Source organism: Bidens hawaiensis, unplaced genomic scaffold, assembly GCF_021521415.1.
Source record: "Bidens hawaiensis isolate Kalapana, Puna unplaced genomic scaffold, B.hawaiensis_p1.1 tig00001961_1, whole genome shotgun sequence".
Lineage (NCBI taxonomy): Eukaryota > Viridiplantae > Streptophyta > Magnoliopsida > Asterales > Asteraceae > Bidens > Bidens hawaiensis.
This window is the reverse complement of record NW_027491109.1, coordinates 3,057,609-3,083,575: the sequence shown is the minus strand read 5'-3', so window position 1 is coordinate 3,083,575 and position 25,967 is coordinate 3,057,609. Positions and strand designations below refer to the sequence as shown.

Genomic DNA, 25,967 nt, shown 5'->3' with positions numbered 1-25,967 from the left:
GCTGTTCTTGAGAGTTCTCTTCCAAATCATGTTCTAGAGTATTCTCTTCCAAATCGGAGTCTTCCAATACTGTACTGGTACACTCTGCCATTTTGTCCAATGGTCTCCTTCCTTTTTTGCAATGCGATTGCCTCCACATCTCAGGAAATGCAAGATCACGCCCGAGTATCTTAGCCTACAAAAGTAATATCTATAAGTTAGTAAAAAATGGTATATGTGCTAAAAGAGGTTGATAATGTTTTTTACCGCTTTTAGGTTGGAAGTCACCAAGGTTTGTGATCCAAGAGTATGTTTACCCCGGGTCAATTTCTTTCTGTTATCTTTGTTTCTACTACTTTTTAATTTCCATTCGCGAGTGTTTCAAATCTTAACCAGTTTTTCCCATGACTTTCTTCTCATACATGGTGGCTTAAAGGGAAGAAGAACCGACATATCATCACCAAGTTCTAAGCCCTTTTTGGCTGCCATCTCTATGGCAGCTTTTCATATCCTACACAACAAATTACCAAATTTTCCAGCAATGCACCTCTCCCAACATTTGTAAACTTGAGCATTCCCTTTTTCATCCCATTGAAAGTAACATTACAAAAAATCACTTATTAATAAATGTACACAATAGACTAATTAAAAGTAAAATACACTATAATTATAACTATATAGTCAGACCTGCATAAAACAGAGGATGACTCTTATATAGGTACACACCTGAAATCGCTCAAACAATCGTTCTTTGTGCACTTTAGGAACATCTTTGCATCCTTGCCATGCACCAGACCACATAAGCTTCAAAATTGAAAAAATAATCCGGGAAGCCGTGCCTTGATTACTGAATCTACAAAAAAAAGAAAATAATGAACGAAAATTACATTTGTAGCATCTTTTTATCAACATACAATGACAATATAAACACATATGTACTTACTGCCCATATTCAACATACAATGGTCTTTTTATACATCCACCATCGATCAATATACAACACTACTACTAATCGGAAATCAAAAAATTAACAAATATCTGACTAAAAGATCACCAAATCAATTATTTGACTTCAATACATCAAACATGAACAAATATCTAATAGTTTGTTGTCGATAACACTTCAAACTTCATATAAATCACCTATACTAAATTAATCATACACTAATTGATCAACATGTCATTGGCACATAAAGCAAATACCAACCTTATGTATGCATCTAGTTCGTTTCTAACATATTTATAAGCAGCTATTCTTGAAAGAATCTTTGGCATTTGAAACATGTATAAAATCTTATACTACTTAAATCATACATCATACTCATCAACCACTGTGCATCTAAATCATCCAAACAATAATCATAGCTGGTTATTGTTTAATAAGAACTCAAACCTAATGTAATTTAATTAAATTATGTTTAAATAATAAATCAAACCTTACATAAGTTAAATTAATAGCAAATTAAACCTACATCATGAATGCATAAACATACACATGCTAGTTTTAATAACTTACATCCAACTTCAACTCAATTTCAAGCTAAACGAAGCTTCATCACCTCAAATTCTCGAAAACCTAATAATACAAACGAAGCTAAACAGATAGATCACTGATTTAGGTTTCAGCAATGCAAAATTTGAATAAAACTAACCAACGATTTTGATTGTTCGAATGTAGAGAGATTTGAGCGACAATAGATTTGACCGAAGCCGCCGCCGGTAATCGCCTGATGGAAGCTGTCGATGATAGAAATCACAGACGGCTGAGTGTTTTCAAATCGCCGATGGTTGAGTCTGTTCAAATCGCCGATGAATTAGGGTTCAGAAATTGAACCCGACAACAGTAGGCAAACAGGGGCGACAAACGACCAGGGAAATGGAAATGGTTTCTCCGCTTTTTTTAGAGAAAAGAAATCAGGGAAATGGAAATGGTTTATTTCCATTTCTCACCTCTTTCTTTCGTAAACAAACAAGAGAATTGTTTCCATTTCCATTTCTCACCCCCCAATTCTCTGTACCAAACACCCCCTAATATTGATAAGTCAAACTAACAATGTGCAAAAAATATTGTAAAATTGGCTTCGCCCGGGTTTGAACAGGAGACCTTCAGTGTGTTAGACTAACGTGATAACCAGCTACACCACGAAACCATTTTCTGTTTAACTTAATTGTATTAATTACATATTTCAGGTTAGACTAGAGCTAATATCATGCATCGTAAAGTAATCAGTCAGGATCATTTATTAATATGATTATAATTGACATTGTGGAAATTAATTATTGTTCAACCCCTCTTTTATCCATTGTTTTTGGTTGAAACTTAGCGAAACCGCAATTCATAATGGATATCATTGTCTTGTGAAATTTAACCACAAGGCAATATAACAGTTTAATAAATACTCTAAAGTCTAAACATGAGTCTCACCTTCTTTTTATTCTCTCCAACACTCTGCACATGTTGGGATGGTTACATTAAAATGTGTATCCATAACATTAAATTAAAGTATAATCTGATATTCATTTTTTAATACATCATAATTTGATTCAATAATGCATGAAAGCTGCAGCAGATGTTTGTCCTTCTTAATACTTCAAATGGGCCCATGAAAGAGGGAATATAGTTTTTTCTTTTTTTGAAAGACTAAATTTTATAAAAAGTCAAGGGAACCTTAAGCAAGAAGCAAAAGGCTCACAAGTGGGTCGAGTATAAACCAAATGTAAATTGACTGTAAAATCTATGATGATTATGTTACCGGGATTGCTATCTGCAACAAAAGTGAAAGTTAGGATTATCATCGGTCAAAGTGTAAGTTTGGATTATTATTATCGGCCAATAGGTCACAGTTACGATTATTAAAATCCAGCTTTCCAAGAAAATACAAGTATAGTTGTTTTGGGACTATAGTTGTGAGGCTAACGTGTGTGTTTGGGATTTTGCTTCTTTAAACTGCTTATACATTTTGAAATGATGATCAAATGAGTGTTAGGACAATTTCTCGGATAAGCTATACAGAATCAGATTATTTATTTGCAACTCCAAAACAGATTATATTATCATCAAAAGATTGTAATAGGCTAGCCTCCATCCAAGTTCCAACCACTCAAAACTAAGTACTGTTTATTGTTTGTATCTAAATAAAGTCTCTAATATTGACAAATTTTGTGAAAGCTAGTTATTATTATTTTTAAAATTTTAAATATATATGTGTTTTTTTTTCTGATAGATCTCTAAATATGGTGATACATTACTCAATACAGGTATTTACGTCTGTGAAAACAAGGATATCTTTTTCACGTGCGATCAAGAAAATGCTCGTTCTGTATTGAACGTATCGTCTAGTCTTCTAGTTCCATCTTCAAGTTTCACCTCTATGGACATTGGATTTTCACAGCCCGAATGAGGAAAAAATTGTGATTTTAATTCATGTGTATGCACTTACACCTGTGGATTTCATCAACCAGACAGTGGAGTAACACTCTCATGTTTGAATTGCTTCATTGGAACCGGGTCACTGTGTTTATATCAATATGGTGTGAACAAATGGACATATATGTCCAAAATCCGAGGCAACACATGCACCATGGAACCATCAAACCCACCCCAAGATGTGATCCATCGAGCCATTTATATGCTCAAATCCGAAACCGGATTTGGAAACTATGACGTGTATAAGAACAACTGTGAGGATTTCGCTTTGTATTGCAAGACAGGCCTTTTGGTTTATGGCAAGCTGGCTACCGGAGGCAGTGGTCAGGTGAATTTTTTTGCTAATGCATCATGTCGCGTTCTTGATTCAGTGGTTCAAAGAGTTGTGATTGGCACCATGAAGAGGTAGGTCCCAGCAGAGCCCAGTTGGACCCGCAAGACTCACCTTGAACAGGGACGTCTGCGCGGTTGGACCCGCAAGACTCACCTTAAACAGGGACGTCTGCGCAGTTGGACCCGCAAGACTCACCTCGAAGAGACGTCTGCGCAGTTGAACTCGCAAGACTCGAGGGACGTCTGCGCAAAGACCAGTTGGATCCGCATGACCAACCATGCTCAGAGACGCGACGTCCTTACGCGCAGTACGCAAGCTGTTCCCGCAGGAAAAGCCTCCCAATGGTGACGTACTCCGCCTGTTCTCGCAGCTACGGATACTAGCCATCAGGGAAGGCTACCCTCGCAGCAAGGCTACACGCACAAGGCACTAACTCTCAAATAATTCAGTAATGTCACCTGAAGAGGGAATGAGCAAGCCGGGAATACTCCCGCCCAAAGCCGGGAATTCTCCCGCCCAAATGAGCCAGTCCGTACGATACTGGAGGATCTTTTGTACTGTACCTGCCAAGGTATGGACAAAAGAACTGACCAAAGCTGCGACAGCTCACTGACAACAGTACGACGGGCAGCACGCTCTAGTACTTAAAGTCACTATCAGCCGCTGCCTACTCGCCAACCCCTGTCGGGGCACGTCCATAGCCTGCAGTTGGTGGAAAAGGAATAGTACACGGCCGGCCTGGTCACTATCAGCCGCTGCCTACCCACCAACCATCAGCATGGCACGTGCGTAGCCCACAGTTGGTAGAACAGAAATACTATTCAGCCGGCTGTACCTGCTTGGAAACCTACCTTCGGCTATAAATACTCCAACACCTTGGAACGGTATCATCATCTTCTCTCTAGCTATTTCTCTTAATATACACTTATATTCAAGAGCAATCTAGTCTGATTCTCACGCCGGAAGGTGGTCACAAGGAGGTACCCCCCCCCTTCTCAGTGACGAGCTCACGGTGTCTGTTTTGCAGGTCATCAGAACAACCATCTTGCCGGACCTAACCCTCGTGGGAAACATCTATTTAACCCCCAGATTATCCGTAATCTGCCCGGGGTCGATTAGTGTTTCTTCATTGGCGCCATCCGTGCATAAAAGCTAGAACTTATTCTTTTTCAGTTTTTTCAAACTTCTGGAAAGATGGTTAAGGTTACTCCGTTGCCAAGGCCAACGAGTAACCAAGAAACCCCGGTAACCACAACCCCAGCTACCGGGGGGAACACCGGCGAGTACACAATATTTACGAACACTACCCCGGTTACCCAAGCCGGGGCAAGTGCAGTAAATTTTACGAACACTACCCCGGTTACCCGAGCCGGGGCAAGTGCAGTAAACAATCATCCCCTGGGATTCACCAATGCCCAGTTGCAGAGACAACATACGAGGCTCCCCCGCCAAACACTTGAACAAGTTAAAGCGTGGGCGGAAGCACAACAGAAGGAATTCCAAGCTGAGTTGGACGAACACCTACGTTCCATCCAACAGGCTGACGAATTTGGAAGCACTCGACAACAGCTCAACATGAGCAGTGAGTGCGAATACTCGGACGATGATCGGGAGGAATCCGACACCGACGCAAACCCTCGCCATAGGGCAAAAGGGAAGCGTAAGGAAACGGACTTCCAACCGAGAAGGAATTTCGGAGACACCTTCAAACCAAGGAACGCGGGGGGAAACCCACGCGACTTCTCCATAACCTTTAGACCAACTGCTGCAAATGCGGGAACATCCAAGTTTGCAAGGGACATTGCGGAAGCAATCGCCCCGAGAAGTGCCAAACAGATGTCCAACATCGGCACTTATGATGGTATATCTGACCCAGATGATCATTTGAACAGATTCATAGCGGGGGCAACCGTCAGCAACTGGACGGAACCCACGTGGTGTTATATGTTCCAGATGACGCTGGTTGGAGGGGCTAGAGCGTGGTTTGACCGTCTACCGGTCCACCACATCTACGATTGGGCAGACTTCCAACAGAAGTTCAGCCAACACTTCAGTCAACAAAGAAAGTACACTGAAGAGCAATAGGCGATCCTCAACTGCATCCGAGAGGAAGATGAATCTTTGCTAGACTTCATCACTCGCTTCAACTCAAAGAAGCTGAGTCTGTGCGCTATTAGCGAAGATCTTGTTCGCGCTGCTTTCATCCAGGGCGCGAAAGATCCAGAGCTCATCTGCACCTTAACGGGTAAAGACGGCATGCCATCCACATGGGATGCCATCATGACAGCAGCTAAACGCTTCGCGGAAACGGAAAAGCAACTGGGTAGAGATCTTCCCCAAAGCACAAACCTCTACACCCAGAAAACAAGAGAAAACAACGTCCTTACCGCCCGACTAAACAAAAAGAGGAAGCTAGGAATTTGGCAGTCAAGGGTAAACTTTGACACCTCATCCGGCTCGCACCCTCGGTTAGGCGGAAAGGACAACATGCAGTCGTCGAACCGGAACTCCAGATGGACGCCACTCACCAAAAGCGTCACCGACATATTCGCCACTGAGAGGCTCCCATGGCCAGAGGCTCCAATTATCCGACAGCGTCCAAACGCTGATCAAAGCAAATTCTGTGACTTCCACAGGACAAGAGGCCACACCACCGAGGAATGCTTAGACTTGAAGAACATCGTCGAAGCATTTGTCAGAGATGGGACGCTCACGCACCTCGTGGCGTAATGAACGCTGAGAAGGCTAATGCGTGTTGAACCCCAGTTGGGAAAAACACGAATGAAGCTGCAGCTTCAATGTTGGAGACTACATACTGCGTAAACAACGAGATTCCGAACCAAGTGCATATCGGCTCGAAAGGCTCGATGACACTCCCATCCCAAGAACATGGAAGGGAGCTCAATTACACAATCTGCATGTAGATCAATTCCAAACATGTAAAGAAAAGGCCCAGAGCCACTTCTAATGGAAATGATTCTCCTTATCACATTGACGCTGATGATCTTACATTTTTACTTATAAACTTTCCACACTGATATGCCGGTTTTCACCGCATAAATAAGTGGGGAAGTAAGTCGTTGCGTGTGGACGGCGGCAAAACCCGCATAAACATAAAAAACGGCCAACCTTCACGCAGGTCAGTTATAGGTAAAGTTTGGTCATCCCACTAAATGAAAGTGCCGGTCTTATCCGCACAATCATGATAGAGGAAACTGAACTTTAACCTATTGACAGCCGCGCGTCGAAAGGTTTAACTTATCCAACACTGATATGCCGGTTTTCACCGCATAAATAAGTGGGGAAGTAAGTCGTTGCGTGTGGACGGCGGCAAAACCCGCATAAACACAAAACGGCAAACCTTCACGCAGGTCAGTTATAGGTAAAGTTTGGTCATCCCACTAAATGAAAGTGACGGTCCTACCCGCACAATCATGATAGAGGAAACTGAACACTAACCTATTGACAACCGCGCGTCGAACGGTTAACTTATTCAAAACACTGATGCCGGTATTCACCGCATAAGTGGAGACGTCGTTGCGTGTGGACGGCAGCAAAACCCGCATAAACACAAAAAATGGCAAACCTTCACGCAGGTCAGTTATAGGTAAAGTTTGGTCATCCCACTAAATGAAAGTGACGGTCCTACCCGCACAATCATGATAGAGGAAACTGAACGTTAACCTATTAACAACCGCGCGTCGAACGGTTAACCTATTCAAAACACTTGGAAAATTGCTAAGTTAAAGTAAAGTATGCACGAGCGAATCATATATTGTTTATGCGGCAAAACAAGTGCCAAATTTAGCTATAATATGCATGAGCAAGTCATATAACGTTTATAAAGCAAGTCATCCAGTGAAATTGGCGGTCCTACCCGCACAAACATTTATATTTCATAAAAAAATCAAGCATTACAAGAATGGCCGGGTATCTACCCGCCTACAGAAATATAAATCTATCCTAACAGTGGGAAGGGATCTCAAGGTTCAAACTTCAGGACCACTACCTCCAAACCCACTTGTACCCGCACCATCAGTTGGCTGTGGCGGTTCAAGGAAAGTCTTGAGAATGGTTAGCCCATCATCAGCAGCAGCAATCTCGTTCACCTTCTCCACTACCGGATGCGGGAATGCAGCATACTGGTTCACTGCTTGGTCATAAGCAGCTTCAGTATCCACATCATATAGAGGGAAGTTGGAAGGCGGGATGCCCTTCTCAACAAACCCTAGACCAAGCAGGAAGCCAGCCTTTTCCCCATCCTCATGAGAAGCGTTGAGGGCTGCGCTCATGGCATCGTCATAAGATGTATTCGTGAAGACTCGATGCACAACCTACACGAAGAAAAAATACAAGTATCAAAACCTTTTCTAAGTACAAAGAAAAGCGTAAAGATATTATGAAGCTACGCATACCTGCGACAACGCTTCTCGTAGAAGCCAATCCTTGGTAATCAGAGCTTCTTGGAGGGCAGCCTGAGCTAGGTCACGGGCGCGTTCGGCTTCATTCTTGTTAAGGTTGGCAAGCAACACTTCCTTAGCAGCAGCCTCTTCAACGCCCTTCAGCTTACGCTCAGTATGGTCAAGCATACCCCTCTGATCCAAGATCTCTTGAAGCTTCTTGGCGTCTTCCATAGCCAAAGCATCATGAGCCTGCTGAAACCTCTCTAGTTTGGCTTTAAGCTCCTCATTTTCGGCGCGCAGAGTTCAGCAACGGCTTCAGCCTTGGTGGCCCTCTCGGTCGCGTTCAGCGCAGTTTCCTTAGCCAACCGAAGCTGTTCGTTAACAGCTTGGGTAGCCTTGGAACGGGCCTCGAGCCGGGCCTGCACTTCAACCTCGAGGGCCTTGAAGGCCTTTTCCTTCTCCGCAGCAATTGCAGAAAGTCTCCTGTTCTCCTCCCGGATAGCCCGCGCTTGAGCCACTTCTTGGATACACGCAGCCTTTAACTTGTCGTTTTCATGACAAAGCAACTCGACGCGCGGCTGCATCCGGGCAAGGAGAATCCGAGGCTCATTTGTCAGCCTACCCTCCTGGTAGCTAGACATGGCTTCCCCCAACGCGCCACTTGGGGCCGCGTGACACGCCCACTCGACGCAGTCCACAGCCGTCCGAAGGGTTGTTCCCCGGCGGATGTTCCACCGTGGAACATACACCTCATTCGAATCCGACACTGCAAAAACAAAAAGCAGTTAGGAAAAGATGATAAAAATATAAAAAGGCCAAAATAACCCTACGCACCTGTAGGGTCGACAACAGGCCGGTAGCCGCCAAACCCATCACCCGAACCTAACGGATAACCATCCAAGAGGTCAGGCAGATGGGAAGGAGGCAGAGCTTGGCTAGAAGCCCCGAACACACCTGCTGAACCGGCCGGGGACGAGGTAGTCGCCGGTGCCGGAGGCACGGTTGAAGCCGCTGCGGTAGAGACCATCGGAGGTGAACTCACTGGAGGTGAACTTACAACTGTGGCCGCTGCTGCGGAGGAGCCCGCGGAAACAATCACCGCCGGCTCAGTGAAGGATTCCGTGAAGATCGCACTGACAGCCAGCGGGGATGATGTTACAGTTGGAATAGTTGCCTCAACAGGATGAGCAACTGAACCAATACTGCAAACAGGCGTAGCCGCCTGGGTCATCGCCTCGGGTAGGTTGACCAAACCTACCGTCATGGGTCCAGAACTGCTCCTCCCCGCATCACTTTGGAATGCAGTAGCATCCACGCCTGCATGAAGACGATATTAAAAACAATGGCGAAAAGAATTGCGGGTAAGATTAATTTACACTTACGAGTTTTCTTGAGCTTGAAGGTTCTGACAGGCGGGGACGAACCCGATGGAGCCGGCCTCTTCACGCCGGTCACCGTCGTCGTGCTGGGCCGATCGGAGGTGACAGCTGTCTCAACCTCCAGGACAGTGGTCTCACCATCACCAGGGTTCCCCGCCGCCTCTTCACTTTCGGTCTCCGACTCAGACCGGTTCCCCTGATCGGCAGTGGAGGCAACCTTCGCCTTGCCCTTCCCGCCAGCAGCCTTCTTCCTCGCGAAGAAAGGACCATCTGCGGATTCCTCATCAGAAGATGACAAAATTAGAGGAATTCCAGCAGAGGTTTGAGCATTGAGAGGGCGAGGGTTAAATAATATTTTACCTGGCCGCGTGGCGCTCAGTATCTCGTGGCCCGGCGGGTAGACCTCCACAAACCAATCAGCAGTTTGCTCAAGGATGGGCAACTAGTTCTCATCAAGAGCACGAGTACCCATCCGAGCGGGACCACCGCTCTCCCGCGGCTGCAGAAGAGATTGCAAGTTGTTTCCCTCTGAAAATAGACAGAAACAGTTAGAAGAAAAACCCTAAATCAGCAAAAAGATATGAAGCATACCGTAAGGGATAGAGTTCAAACCGTATTCGAGGACGATAGGAATCTGTGGCGCCTCTGCCCCGGCATCCTTCCACACCCGGCTCATCCCGATCATAACCATCCCGGACTCCGCAAAGCGGTAAACCGGAGTCTGGATCCGGGAAATCTTGGAAAACCATTCCGCCTCCTGGTAGTTGGAGGCGTGAAAGCTCGGAAGTGCTCTCCCGTTCTTGAATGTCATCGCTATGGAGACGACACGGGCAGAGATGTAGAAGAACTCCCGCTTCCAAGACCGAAGACTGCGCTCGGTAGCACAGATCTTCAAACCCTTGATCCGGGTGACCAAAGTGTACCAGCCTTGGATACACCTCCAGGAGTAGAAGGTCATCAGGCGGTCGACATGGGGCTCCACACCCAGAATGAGGCACACCCATTCAAAATGGCGGATCTTGGCGATCGCCATTGGGTGTACCTCCGTCAGGTGCACACCGTGTCTCTCTAGAACACGGTATACAAACTTCGTCAATGGGAACCTGAGATTCCCATAGATGAAGAATGCAGCATACACCCCTATTTTGCTCTTGGGGGCATCGTACACCGTCTGGTGAGGCTCAGGGAACTCAGGCTCGAAAGGCTCGAGCATGAACTTCCTGACGATGTACTGATACTGGTCGACGGGAAGAGCACACTGGCACTCGCCAGCAGTACTCTTATCGTCCTTATCAGAAGTGGACGTCGGGTTCTTGGAATACACGTCCGACTCTTCAGCAGTAACTTCAAGATCATGAGTAGAAGACATGTTTTGGAGGATGGAAAGAAGAACGATTTCAGGAGAATGCTCGACGGAAAAGTTAGAGTATTCGCCGGAAATCGCTTAGAAGATGAAGTGAAACTGTGAATTGAGATGCATCCTCTCCTCCCTTTATATACTCATCGCAATGAATGCGATGAATTTAATGCGGGAGAGACGGAAAAGCGCAGGTGCAATGAAACTATGACACGTGGAATATGCAAGCTGACAACAGCTGTCGATAGGACGTGCGCCGTAAACTTCGCGGCCACGCGCCCGAAAACTCGCGCCCACGCGCCTGAAAAAGCGTCTGGAATGACCATAAACTGTCACGTCGCCATAACTTCATGCACGTCCTGAAACTGTCAGAAGAAACCGTCAGACCACGCTGACGTCCCTTCAACAGTTGGACTGTTCTTATCCTTTCACCAACTCTTCGAATTTCAAAAAGAATTCAAAAATATTCAAAAGTAAGCGGGACTATGCCCCTTACCTTGGCAACCAAGTAACTATAAGACAGGTGCGGGTACAGTGTCAAGGCAAAACCCTTCACATACTTAGCACCTGCAGGGAATTGAAGCCAAGAATACATCGGCAACCAAGTAACTATAAGACGGGTGCGGGTACAGTGTCAAGGCAAAACCCTTCACATACTTAGCACCTGCAGAGAATTGACGCCAGGAATACCTTGGAAGTAAAGTAACTATAAGACGAGTGCGGGTACAGTGTCAAGGCAAAACCCTTCACATACTTAGCACTCCGCAGGGAATTGAAACCAAGAAGGATCTTCTGGGTCATGCTTGCGGAAACGGAAATAACATCCCCGCATAGCGGGAACGTTTAGAACTAGATTGTTTGAAGCTCCAAGATGGAATTGGTTGTTTAACATAATTGATCACTATGTTCAAAACTACCAAAACCTCATGGAGAATCTACACAAGTGGAACTCAACGCTCCTAACTTGCGAGGAGGTTACAGACCTACCCGCATCATACCCAAAGATCAAGCAGAAAAGTCGGGAATTTCTGCACGTGACATTAGGACTTCCGCGGGAAGAATCCCCATGGAAAACTTTAAAACTAAACCCTTTTCAAAACCCCTTGCTTAAGTCCAAAAGTTCACCTCACTTATTAACAATTCATGAGAAGAACATTGGACTGGGGGGACTTGAAGAGGTAGGTCCCAGCAGAGCCCAGTTGGACCCGCAAGACTCACCTTGAACAGGGACGTCTGCGCGGTTGGACCCGCAAGACTCACCTTAAACAGGGACGTCTGCTCAGTTGGACCCGCAAGACTCACCTCGAAGAGACGTCTGCGCAGTTGAACTCGCAAGACTCGAGGGACGTCTGCGCAAAGACCAACTGGATCCGCAGGACCAACCATGCTCAGAGACGCGACGTCCTTACGCGCAGTACGCAAGCTGTTCCCGCTGGAAAAGCCTCCCAATGGTGACGTACTCCGCCTGTTCCCGCAGCTACGGATACTAGCCATCAGGGAAGGCTACCCGCGCAGCAAGGCTACACGCACAAGGCACTAACTCTCAAATAATTCAGTAATGTCACCTGAAGAGGGAATGAGCAAGCCGGGAATACTCCCGCCCAAAGCCGGGAATTCTCCCGCCCAAATGAGCCAGTCCGTACGATACTGGAGGATCTTTTGTACTGTACCTGCCAAGGTATGGACAAAAGAACTGACCAAAGCTGCGACAGCTCACTGACAACAGTACGACGGGCAGCACGCTCTAGTACTTAAAGTCACTATCAGCCGCTGCCTACTCGCCAACCCCTGTCGGGGCACGTCCATAGCCTGCAGTTGGTGGAAAAGGAATAGTACACGGCCGGCCTGGTCACTATCAGCCGCTGCCTACCCACCAACCATCAGCATGGCACGTGCGTAGCCCACAGTTGGTAGAACAGGAATACTATTCAGCCGGCTGTACCTGCTTGGAAACCTACCTTCGGCTATAAATACTCCAACACCTTGGAACGGTATCATCATCTTCTCTCTAGCTATTTCTCTTAATATACACTTATATTCAAGAGCAATCTAGTCTGATTCTCACGCCGGAGGGTGGTCACAAGGAGGTACCCCCCCCCCCCTTCTCAGTGACGAGCTCACGGTGTCTGTTTTGCAGGTCATCAGAACAACCATATTGCCGGACCTAACCCTCGTGGGAAACATCTATTTAACCCCCAGATTATCCGTAATCTGCCCGGGGTCGATTAGTGTTTCTTCACACCACGATTCCACTCGCATTAGAGATCAATATTGGGTGGTCTTGTTGGGACAGATATAAAAGTGACATTAGTGTGCGAAATGATTTTAAAAAGGTTCAGGTGGAAGATTTAGCATTGTTTCGTGAAAACTTTGGAAGGTAACCGGCATCATGTAATCGATAAGTTTATGGCTGTTGAGGCCAATTGTTATTCTTGTTATAAAAGACTCGGGATTTGTTCCAAAAGTTGTAATCTGAGACGGGTTTTTAATTGTTTCTGTTGTTTTAGTGTGATTGGATCCTTGTTCTTATTTGACAATGTCATTTAACATGTGATGGCAATGCCAATTGTTATATATATTCTGGTTCTCTACATAAACCAACAAAGTATTGCTAACATTAAAAAGATTCAAAAAAAAGGATTATGGCTTCGCCCGGGTTCGAACCGGAGACCTTCAGTGTGTTAGACTGACGTGATAACCAACTACACCACGAAACCATTTTGATTTAACAACTTTATTCACTAAACATAAACACAAAACAGCAGCCTCCTCAAAAACTAGAGGAAACAGGAAGACAAAATTACACCAACTAGGCAAATAAATGATGTTACATTTCAATCTATTTTCAAACCATAAGAACACTAAAATCTTGATGTCGTCAATGATTCTTTAAATCTTGACTTCCTTGCTTTTATGAAACTGTTTCCTGTTTTTCATAATCTCTAACAATCTATGATGACAATATCATGAAATACTTCCTGGTTAATACTTCTAAGCAATGGCGAAGATAGTGACCCCCCCTTTTGTGTACCAGTGTAAATATTCGTCCGAGTTTTTTTATATGTAGTGTAATTTTTCTCATTTTGACCGAATAATTGAGCCCGACCCATGTTTATGATTTTTTATATACATTTTAAGTCTGCCCCCCCCCCCCCCTCCCTCCCCAAGAGCTCTCACGTCCAAGCTTCGCCAATGCTCTAACCTAGGGGTGTTCTTCGGGTTGTTCGGGTTTGAGCTCAAAGCAAATTGACCCACGAATCGACCCAAATAAGGTCGGGTTTTGGGTTAAACAAAAAATTCACCTTTAACAAGATCATAAATAAAACCATCATTCAAACCTTCATAAAACCATAATCAAGTCAATTTCAACATACAACCATATTTAACTATAACAAAATCCAAAACCTACATAATTCCAAAACTTAATAGAAATAAAATGTTTGAAACGTAAAATTTGATAAGTATTATGGGAACTTATCAAAAAATGACAGCAGTATGCATCATTAATCAGACTAATTAAACAACAAGATTTAAAGTGATACCTTGAAATAGATTTGAATTTACCAAGTTGAGTGTAATTATGATATGAGCTTAGGGTTTTGAAAAATTAAATTGTGAATTGAATGAAGAGAGCATCCCTCAACTAAAATATTAATGTGTACACATGCAACAGCCAAGAGTTTGAGAGCATGCGACCTTTGGTAACCCTATGATTATAAAACATTAGAACCAACTATTTGAGATTTTGGATATTTTAACCCAAATAGCAACCCGAATGTTTATTCTTGGGTTCGGGTTAAGAGTTTATTCGGGTCGGGTAATTCGGTCTCGGGTTGCTTCGTGTCGGGCTTGTTATTCGGATACGGTTAAAAACCACACCCATACTCTAGCCCACATTCTCATGAAGGTTCAACAGATGTCTCATCAAGAACACGAAGATCGGGGGCACCCTACACCGAACATTATATGATGCACATCACGACGCCACAAGACACACTGAAAAGATGTGTTCCATCTAATCAGAACCCAAGTCACAAATCACATGTACACCTGAGAGAGTGAACCTAAATGTTCATCCTAAACAACCCACTAACTCCATTTCATGACAAATAACTTACTACATCTTTGAAAGAAACCAAAATACGCATAATTGACCTAACTGAGAATGCTCCCCAAAGAAACAAATGTCATTGCCATCACCCGCCACCCCTTTAATCAAGTGATGGAGTCTAACATCAGTCTGATATAAGTCATTTACCATTTTACCAACGTTTTTCCAAATTATGACTTCTGGTGAAGCTTTTACTAACCGTGACCACCATTCTCCAAAGGCCCTCCTTTTTTTTTTGAAAAGAGCCACACAACCCCATCCACCCAATGAACCTTGGTGGAGCCGGATGCCCCAGCGGCGCATACACAAAGAACCCCTTGTCATAATTCCTTCTAAATATTCGATGACCTTAACTGACACTTTTTAATAACAAGAAATAGTTGATCGGCACACTCTCGAGCGCAGATTTGGTAAGAGTGGCCCTACCTCCAATTGTTAGAGAATGAGCTTTCCATAAAGATAATCTAGCCTCGAAGCCGACAATGATTTTCTTCCAATTGTTAACTTTGTTTATTTGGCCCCAACCATAATACTCTTCCTACACCGTAACACCCCTCCTATGTTCTCTAAGTATAAATTATAAATAAAATTTTAAATAAAGAAAAAACATTATACAAATTACAATATACTATTTCAAAGGCTTGGTAGAAGGCTTGCGTTTGCCCGTGGAGACCTATGTTTGATCCTCACATGTATCACTTTTGATAGATTAAGATAATAATTGATTTGAACTTGACATTGTATAAGATTGTCAGTTCGAATCTCGATCCCACCCAAGTTTCCGTCTCACTGTGTGTTACGTGAGAGTTATGCTTTTGTGGTAACTCAACGATTGTCAAGTGATGGTTTTCTAAGAAAACGCTAAAGCCAAACTTTAAGTCCATCCCACGCAAGGTTGCAAAAGTCGTTAGGCGAACCCTAGGCGGCCGACTAGGTAGTTAGGAGTACTCGGCCTTAGTCGGAGAGTACTCGGGGATGGCTCATCGAGAACTCGGCATAGCGGGGATTACTCGTTGAATACTCGTCGCCTAGACACGATTTTTACGACCATGATCCCCGATAAACAAACATTAAAAAAAAAAGAAAAAAAATACTACAAGCCGGTGTATATTTACACTTTCTCTTTCAAACCCTAGAATCAAATTCCAGTAAGCAATCAAGGTAATCATAAAAAATGGGTTGTCTTTCTCACCGAGTTGATCCAGATGAAATCAAGCCAGGAGACCACATTTACACCTGGAGAACTGCATTCACTTACGCCCACCACGGTCTGCATTTTATTCCTTAATTTTATTCATACGTTTCAAACATTATATTATATACATTCTGCATGTGTTCTACATTGATAAACAACTCTATCGCGTTATATTTGTGAAGAGGTAGGTCCCAGCAGAGCCCAGTTGGTCCCGCAAGACTCACCTTGAACAGGGACGTCTGCGCAAAGGCCATCTGCTCCCGTAGGACATACCACCATGCTCAGAGAACCTTACGCGCAGTACGCAAGCTGTACACGCAGGGAAAGCCTCCCAATGGTGAAGTACCCCGCCTGTTCCCGCAGTTGCGGATACAAGCCATCAGGGAAGGCTACCCGCAGACAGCATGGCTACACGCACAAGACAATAGCTACTTCAGTAGTCACATGAAGGAATGAGCAAGGCGGGAACAATCCCGCCAAAATGAGCCAGTCCGTATGATTCTGAAAGATCTTTTGTACTATACCTACCAAGGTATGGATAGGACAGACAATCTGACCAGAACAGCCCATGAGCCAATCACAGGGTGACAGCTCACCGACAACAGTACGAGGAGGAGCACCCTCTAGTACTGTTTGTCACTATTAGCCGCTGCCTACTCACCAACCCTTACTGTGGGGCATGCACAGCCTACAGTTGGTGGAATAGTGTTACTGTTGGCCGTAACCTATTCACCAACCAGCATGGCCTGCGTACAATCCACAGTAGGTGGGACGTGCATAATCTACAGTTGGTGGAATAGCGCAGCCGACTTTGTTACTGTTGGCCGTAACCTATCCACCAACCAGTATGGCCTGTGCATAGTCCACTGTTGGTAGAACAGGAATACTATTCAGCCGGCTGTACCTTCTAGGAAACCTACCTTCGGCTATAAATACTCCAACATCTTGGAATGGTAAGATCATCTGCTATCCGGTTATCTAGCAATCTCTTAGTATACACTTATATTCAGAGCAATCTAGTCTGATTCTCACGCCGGAGGGTGGTCACAAGGAGGAACCCCCCCCCTTCTCAGTGACGAGCTTACGGTGTTTGTTTTGCGGGTCCCCTGAAGAACAACCGTCTCTGTTGGACCTCATTCTCGTGGGAAACATTACTTAACCCCCAGATTATCTATAATCTGCACTGGGTCACTTAGTGTTTCTTCAATTTGGGATACAAACAGACAAAGTTACCAAATTAGGGCCAAATATTATCTATGATTTTTTTTATGACTCTTACCTATGACCTATCGGTCGATAACAAATTAACCATACTTGCATGTTGACCATTGTAATCCTAATTCTCATTTTTGTTGCCAAGAGCAATCACGTAGCATAGTCATAATCGATTTATATTTGATTTTTACTCAATTTCCCTCACATTAAAGATTATGAACGGAGAAACGAGGGTAGCGATATCGAGTATAAATAAAATGTAACTAAGTGTAATATCTACGATGACTATGCTACGTGATTGCTCTATGCAATACAATTAAAAGTTAGGGTTATCATTGAATGTAACTATGGATTATTATTAATCAATTGGTCATAGTTAGGAACTTAGGATTATTAGAATACAATTTTTCATGAAAATATAAGTATCGTTGTTTTGGGACTATAGTTGTGAGTAGGGGTGGCAAATGGGTCAGGTTAGGATCATGTCATTAATTATTTTTTTTATTATTATTTTTAAGTAAACACAACTTGTGAGCTAAGAGGTGTGTTTGGGATTGCTTGTTTAAACTGCTTAGGCTATTTGAAATAATCAAATGAGCGTTTGGACGATTTCACAAATAAGGTATGCAGAATCAGATTATTTATTTGCAACTCTAAAACAGGTTATTTTATCATCAAATGACTGCGATAGGCTTATCCAAACACTAAAAAAAACAGTTTATTGTTTGCATCTAAATAAAGTCTAATATGTATTAAATATTGTGAAAGCTGGTTTTCGGAAAAGTTTTTTTTCCGAAAAGTTTTCGGAAATTTCGGAAAAGTTTTCGGAAAAGTTTTCGGAAAGTTTTCCGGAAAATAAAACACTATGAAAAACACAATGAAAAAGACACAATGTAAAAAACACAATGGAAAAAACACTATGAAAATAAAAACACAATGACAAAAACACAATTAAATAACACAATGCAAAAAACACTATGAAAAAATAAAACACAATTGTATAACACAATTTTGTAAAACACAATTATGATAAAACACACCTTGTAAAAACCCACGAAATTTTTTTTTATTTTTATAAAGCAATATGATACTCATATAAAAGATAAAAAAACACTCGTTTTTATGGTGAAATTGTTTTGAAAAAAAAAATGTCGTATAAAAAAGTTATGGACGTTTTAAAATGATGGGGGAATTTGACATGTGCCTTGCATGTGGAGAGAGAAAGTCAACAAATGTGTTATCCCTATTATGCCCTTACCCTTGTTTTACATTTGATGATCTTTCTAATCTAATCTCAACCATTCAATTCTCAAATGAATGGACAATATTATTTATCTTCTTATTATAACTCAACCCACTGTTTTTTAATATTTATCTGTTTTTTTTCTAATTGATCTTCAATTATGGTAATACAATACTCATTACAGGTATTTATGTTGGCGAAAACAAGGTTATTCATTTCACGAACGGTCAAGAAACTGCGAGTTCTGTATGGAACTTGTCTTCTAATCTTCAAGTTCCATCTTCATGTTTCACCTCTATGGACATTGGATTTTCACAGCCCGAGTGCGGAAAAATTGTGACTTCGATTCATGTTTATGCACTTACACCTGCGGATTTCATCAACCAGACAGTGGAGTAACTCTTTCGGTTTGAATTGTTTTATTGGAACCGGATCACTGTACATCTATCAATATGGAGTGACTAAATGGGCACATATTTCCAAAATTCGAGGCGGCATATGCACCATTAAACCATCGAGCCCACCCTCTGATGTGATCCACCGAGCCGTATATTTGCTCAAATCAGAAACCGGATTTGGAAACTATGATGTGTATAAGAACAACTGTGAGGATTTCGCTTTATACTGCAAGACGGGCTTTTTGGTTTATGGCGAGCTCGCTACTGGAGGCAGTGGTCAGGTGAATTCCGTCACTAGTGCCCCATGGAAGCCCGTTCTTCAAATGTTTGGAAAAGTTGTGTTACGCACCTCTATGAGTCCACTCACAGTTGCAGCCACAGTTGGGCGGTATTATTGGGACCGATATAAAACTGACATTGGTGTCCGAGATGATGTTGTTAAGGTTAGAGTGCAACATGTTGAATCGTTTATGTGTGCTCGTGGCTATTAAGAAACCTATGGTCTTTGACACTAGTTGACGTTATTGTTTGCTTTATGTAAGGACTTGGGATTTTGTTTCAAATGTCAATAAGATTGGTTTTTAATTATCTTTGTTGCTTTAGTGATTGTAAGTTGTTTTTTTTAACAATATCATTTACATATACTCAGTTAGTATGTGATGCCTACACTTAGAACCCCAAGTATTTTTGTACATTTTTTTTTTTTTGACAATATTATACAGTATGCTTCTGCATTTTTGAATAAACAATCCTTCGCCTTAATATTAATTGCATCATCTAGAACACCATTATCAGTCGTATACCGGTTTAAACGATGCATCGTGATTGCTACAAATGCAGCCGTACAAAAAGAACTGTACTGTCAATGTTAATTTTTGGTTATAACTTATATTATTGGATTGTCAATTGTGGGAGATGAATGGGATGATGGAAATGCAACATGTAACTGATGCCATTTGTTACAAGACCTTAAGATGTGATATTAAGAAGTCAAAGAACAACGTGCAAAAAAATTGTAAAATTGGCTTCGCCCGGGTTCGAACCGGAGACCTTCAGTGTGTTAGATTGACGTTATAGCCAACTACACCACGAAACCGTTTTTATTAATTGCTACTGTGAATTTTATATGGACCCATCGTATTTCAGTTCTCTCTTTATGATGACTAGAAACAAAATTTGTTTTTTGGAGAGAGTAACATTTGGAATCTAAATCCAAATCCAAAAGGTGATTGTGATGAATCATCAGTAGGTGCTTTGTGATATGATTTGGATCTTATATCATTAGCTTTTATAAAAGAGATCAAACCTGATTAATATTTATTTTCTTTTTCAATTTCTTTTTAAAGTTTTAAAATCACCTTATTTCCTGTCTTTTAAAATCTTCATAAATAATTGAAAAAAGAAATAAATATCAATCAGGTTTAATCTTTCTTTTATAAAAGCTAGCAATATGCGTATATATTGTTAAGCTAGTCGAAAAGGCGTTTTCTGTGAAGATCTTTTTCATATTTCTCTTTGGTAGTGCATATTTTTCAATGTCGAAAGACGTTTTTATGGTTTGCATCGTTACTTGCGTCATGAGATACGTAAACAAGCAATCAACTAATGAAAGAAGCATCACAATTGATGTGTATTAGGGGGGAATCATCATTATAGCTGGTAGCTAAACACATGATGAGAAGTGAGTGTTCTTAGTAAGTTACAAGAAGTTTCCGAATAAGCGCTTTGAAAAGGTTATACATGAACTTTATAGAGGTATCGTAGCAAGAAATACCTCATTAGTACTTGTATACCTAATTGTAACAATACACTTTTAGGATTTGTGAATGCTTTTGAGCTTTTGGTTTGGGTCGACAAAATGGAGCATGGGGGCCGGGTTTGATTATTTTATTAAAGGTTCGTTTATTGTTTTGTTGACTAAGTTATTAACCCTAGTCCGTCTCTATTTAAGTATTGATACCTATGTCATGCAATTGTGATGAAATAAACCAGTTGCAGCCCGTGGATGTAGGTCCCACGTTGGGACCGAACACGTAAAATTCTTGTGTCGTGTTTATCAATTATAAGTTCAGTTTCTACGTGTTTAACTGTTTGTGCTAGTGTGTTGCTTCCGTGGCCCACCGCTTTGTTCCTAACATACACCTATAAAGTTTATAGACAACCCTTTCAAAGTGCTTATTTTAAACTTGGTGCAACGGTGCAACCTAGGCAAAATAACACTCTTCTCACCATGTGCTCAGCATATAACAGGTTAATAGCTCAAAATAGAGAACCCCTAATACACATCCAATCCTTATACTTCTGCCCTGAGGTGGCTGCTTGGTTATGCAACTCAAGATACAAGTAATGTAGTAAAAATATGATGCACTTATTCGACCATGTACCAAAGAGTTAAGAGAATACCGGTCACCCCTTTCCCTAAAGTGTATGTAGTAAAAGGTGACTCGAAAACTGCCCTGACCCCTATCACCGGCTATAGCGACATTGAATCCGTTGCAATATCATAAGACATAAGAGAGTTTGAGATTAGTTTGCTATAAAGTTTGTATAATAGTGAATTAGTAAGCATCCTAAGTTTTAAGTGGGTGAAAACCGTGAAAATATTAAAAAATAATATGGCTTCGCCCGGGTTCGAACCGGAGACCTTCAGTGTGTTAGACTGAAGTGATAACCAACTACACCACGAAACCATCTTGGTTTAATGTAATTATACTAATTACATAGATGCAAGTTATACTAGGAATAGTGTCATGCATGATAATCAACCAGGATCATTTTAATGGCCATTTTCGTCCCTGTGGTTTGCTACTTTCGCCACTTCAGTCCAAAATTTTTAATTTTGTCAATTTAGTCCTCATAGTTTTAAATTTTAGCCAATTACGTCCCATCCGTCTAACGGCATCCAGCTATGCCGTTAGTTTAAGGGTATTTTTGTCTTTCTCCTTTTAATTTTGAGTTAATGGTCATTTTAGTCCCTGTGGTTTGATATCTTTGCCAATTCAGTCCAAAGTTTGAAAATTTGTCAATTTAATGTTCAGTTTAATTCAGTTTTTTTTATTTTTTATGTTTTTTGTTTATAACCCTAAAGAGCATAATTCAAGCCCAAAACCATCGAGCAACCTCAAATACTGGTATGCATTTACTCTGTTGACAACAGTAATCATACCCCCCCCCCCCTTATATTTAGTTTCTAGACATTTCCTAAAATCTTCTCCATGGTGGAATTCAATGGTAAAGTGGTCAAGGTAATTCCCTGAAATCGAATTATACACAAAAAACTAAAAATTGTTTTGTTGATTAATGTATAATAGTTGATTACGACCCAGATTTTCGTTATGATATGTTAATCTCTAAACCCTAAATATTATACATTCATCAAAGAAACGATTTTTAGTTTTTTCCGTACAATTCGGTTTCACGGAATTGCTTTGACCACTTTACCATTGAATTCCACCATGGGAGAGAGTTTAGGAACCGTCTAGAAACTAAATACGAGAGGAGGGGGTATGATTACTGCTGTCGACAGAGTAAATGCAGACTTGTTTTGGGCTTGGATAATGCTCTCTAGGGTTATAGAAAAAAACTGACTTAAATTGACAAAATTTCAAACTTTGGACTGAATTGACAAAAGTATCAAACCACAGGGACGAAAATGACCAATAACTCAAAATAAAAAGGAGAAAGACAAAAATACCCTTAAACTAACGGCATAGCTGGATGCCGTTAGACGAATAGGATGTAAATGGCTAATATTTAAAACTATGAGGACTAAATTGACAAAAATACAAATTTTGGACTGAAGTGGCGAAAGTAGCAAACCACATTGACGAAAATGGCCATTAACTCTTATTCTTATGATTATAATTGTCGTTGTGGAAACTGATTATTACTCAACTCCTCTGTAATCCATTGTGTTTGGTCACTGAACATGACTCACATCTGAAAGGTTTTGAAGATAATTATAATAAGAAATTTTGTTCAAATTGATAAAAACAGAATTCGGGGTTGAATAATACGACTAAGCTCGAACAAAACAAAGAAAACTTATTTTAGCCGAATACCTTATTGCACCCGTCAAAAAAACCTTGAATCCACCGCTGCTTCTTGCAAATGTGCGATTGTATTAAAAAAGATAACAATCGATCAACTGCTAACAAAAATCACTTAAGAGATAAATCTACTTGTTTACAATTTGTTATGCTCTCACAACCCGATAGCAACATTTTTTAATATACTTGACTAGTACTTCATATGAACCAAACATATTGTTTGCCTTTTGGTAAGTCATAAGTTTATTCCATAAGTAAATCAAGTTGAGTTAAAATAAGTTAGTGACTCAATAATACCTTCTTTTATTCTCTCCAACACTCTAGACATGATGGACAATTGGACATGGTCACATTGAAATGTGGATCTATAACATTAAACTAAAGTATAATCTAATATCCATTTTTTAATACTTCATAATTTGATTCAATAATGCATGAAAGCTGCTTGTCCTTCTTGATACTCCAAAAAAGTAAAAATTCCAAAGCATAAAATCTTTTTAAATATGGTACAAATAATATCACTGCATACCGTTAAACAACTGTAAACAAATAATGTAACCTTTAACTCAATTACACAAAATTTAAATGACTTGGTTCCTATATCTTGCCACCAACTAAACCACAAATCATAACTCCAATGACTGCAAATAAAACTGATGTTTTAATGTTTAATGACGACGATGATGATGGCGATGGTCCTGTTGGTATCCCGCCAAAAACAGTCGGGTACGAAGGTGCAGTGTCAGCCAATGCACCACTGGGACCAGAGGCAGGTGGTTGAGGTAATGACCCATCACTTGCATACACAGAAATCTGTAGCTTTTGGGATTTTTCACAGTGACCCGACTCACCACTCGTGAAGTAAAACACACCCGGTGAGGTGATGTTGAACAAAGAATTACCGTCGTTCATGTACAAGATTGGATTTTTAAGGTTGCAAGTGTTGTAGGATTCTTTTGTCACTTGAATTACTGAATCTTGGCTTGGTGGGTACAAGAATACTGCATAATTACACACATTTTTAGTTCAAGTTTTCCCAAAACAGTTTTCTTGTTTGTATCAGGGGTGTTAAATGGGTCGTGTTTGTGGGTTGGCAATCTAACCCGACACAAACTCGGAAATTTGCCACAAACCCAAAATTCGTGTCAGACGTATGAACCCAAACATGACAATAATATTCACGGGTGACACAAACATAACCCATCGATTATTTTCCATTCATATTAATACTTTGGAATTACAATTTTGAAAAGAAACATAATGTGTATAAACAATTTTATTTATGCTTTAAATATTGTCATAAGTTATCCAACCAGTTTAATTTACGATATAAAACACAATTAAAAGATAAAATGAAAAAATAAATGGGTTAAACGGGTCAGCCCATGAACATGCCAGATTGAGACGAACACTACCATTTAGCTAAGTAAGTTCATGGGTTAGACCCGAAACTCACCCGAACTCATTTATATTAATCCCAAATCCGTGAATTATATGTTAGGTTCGTGTCATGCCAGAAACTCACACCCCTAGTTTGAATCATGAATGGTTTCGAACTTACAAAGCGAATCGCCGATTCTGAAAGTGAGTTTCTTGGGCCAATTTGTGTAAACTTTTGTATCTTCTGAGGTGGGCACATTCCAAGCTTGAAGATTTCCAACTTGGTATTGATATGCAAACACATTTGCTTGTATCAACACGAAGAACACGATAAAACACGACAACTTAACCGCCATCTCCCCGGTTTTTCTCTGTGTTCTGTTACTCAAATTTAGTAAGAGAGAGTAGAATTTAAGGAGACAAGCATCAAATATATGTAGATCTATAAAAGGAAGACATAATGTATGTATAATGACTAACTGGCCCTCACTTTATATTATTTAAGTCTTGTTGTTCATGTTGTTACCAATAGGAAACATGGCTTTTTGACTAAGGATCTATGATCTGAATAGTGCAGTCATGGTAGATCTGTGATGGAATTTACTAAATATTGACTTGTAGTAGATAATTATGTGTAAATAAAATATTAAATGATTAAAATAGGCATGATCAATTATTTAAAGAAAACAAATGAACGTGGGACAGTTGGTCTACAGAGCAATACAAGACTGGATGCAGCTCAACATGGAGGCAATGCAAACTTGCATATATTATGGGAAAACATGTGGATGTATGATTTTTCATGTAACCGACATTTCAATATTCTTTTGTTTTTTAATTTATTAGTTTTTTTCTCGAAACTACACTCGATATAGAGTTAAGGGTGTAAGGGGTCAAAGCCGCTCATGAGCTATTTGAGATCGGCTCACTAAAAGCCTATACTGAGCGGAGCTTAAAAGAGTTCTAGCTTAAGCTCGGGCCTAAAAATAAGTTTGTTTAGTAAACGAGCTTGAGGCCTCGGGCTAACTTATGAGCCTATTATTTATAATATATTAATTTTATATGTAAATATATATTTATCTAATAGTTTTTATAATATATATATACCATTATAATTAAAATAGCTAAAGTCTATAGATATATATTTTGTTATATATAATAACTATAATTAATATATATATATATAATTATATAATTATAAATGTATGCAGTTTAATTAATAAATATAAACGATCTGAGCCTGAGCTTGACAAACTACTAACGAGCTGAAGTTGGGCTTTAGAAATAGAGCTTGAAACGAGCCGGACTTGAGCCCTTCTAGGTTACGAGTCAAGCTTGTGCCTAGTCAAGCTCGGGATGGGCCTGGCTTCGTAAATTCGAATGCAATCTTTATGTTTCTAATTAAAGACCGGAGAGAGGTATTTAAAAGATTTGGGAGAGTTGGTGTTCTTTTAATTTTGTAATGTAATTGGGTGGGTGGTAGCTTCAGCTAGTTGT

The 25,967-nt window shown here is 41.1% G+C and overlaps 1 protein-coding gene, 3 non-coding genes and 1 pseudogene across 4 annotated transcripts; 1 reads left to right on the top strand and 4 right to left on the bottom strand.

The window, feature by feature from the left end:
- Positions 1–2,055: 2,055 nt before the first annotated feature.
- TRNAV-AAC (transfer RNA valine (anticodon AAC)) lies at positions 2,056–2,129 on the bottom strand. Its single transcript has one exon. It is a non-coding gene; the product is annotated as a tRNA-Val (tRNA).
- An 11,393-nt stretch (positions 2,130–13,522) lies between these two features.
- TRNAV-AAC (transfer RNA valine (anticodon AAC)) lies at positions 13,523–13,596 on the bottom strand. Its single transcript has one exon. It is a non-coding gene; the product is annotated as a tRNA-Val (tRNA).
- A 2,568-nt stretch (positions 13,597–16,164) lies between these two features.
- Positions 16,165–19,920, top strand: LOC143604091 (protein LEAD-SENSITIVE 1-like; annotated as a pseudogene).
- A 1,737-nt stretch (positions 19,921–21,657) lies between these two features.
- TRNAV-AAC (transfer RNA valine (anticodon AAC)) lies at positions 21,658–21,731 on the bottom strand. Its single transcript has one exon. It is a non-coding gene; the product is annotated as a tRNA-Val (tRNA).
- Positions 21,732–23,380: 1,649 nt separating this feature from the next.
- LOC143603260 (early nodulin-like protein 8) lies at positions 23,381–25,318 on the bottom strand. The gene is made up of 2 exons (XM_077080104.1): positions 24,652–25,318; positions 23,381–24,091 (listed from the first exon to the last, which is right to left on the bottom strand). The coding sequence occupies exons 1-2, from the start codon at positions 24,824–24,826 to the stop codon at positions 23,688–23,690; spliced, it is 579 nt and encodes a 192-aa protein (XP_076936219.1). The 5' UTR covers positions 24,827–25,318; the 3' UTR covers positions 23,381–23,687.
- Positions 25,319–25,967: the final 649 nt, after the last annotated feature.

Bases quoted from the DNA above. Each gene is read 5' to 3' on its own strand.
- LOC143603260 (XM_077080104.1), bottom strand. From the start codon at position 24,826: ATGGCGGTTAAGTTGTCGTGTTTTATCGTGTTCTTCGTGTTGATACAA. The intron at 24,092-24,651 runs GTAAGTTCGAAA...GTAATTATGCAG, and splicing joins CAGAATCGGCGATTCGCTTT to TATTCTTGTACCCACCAAGC.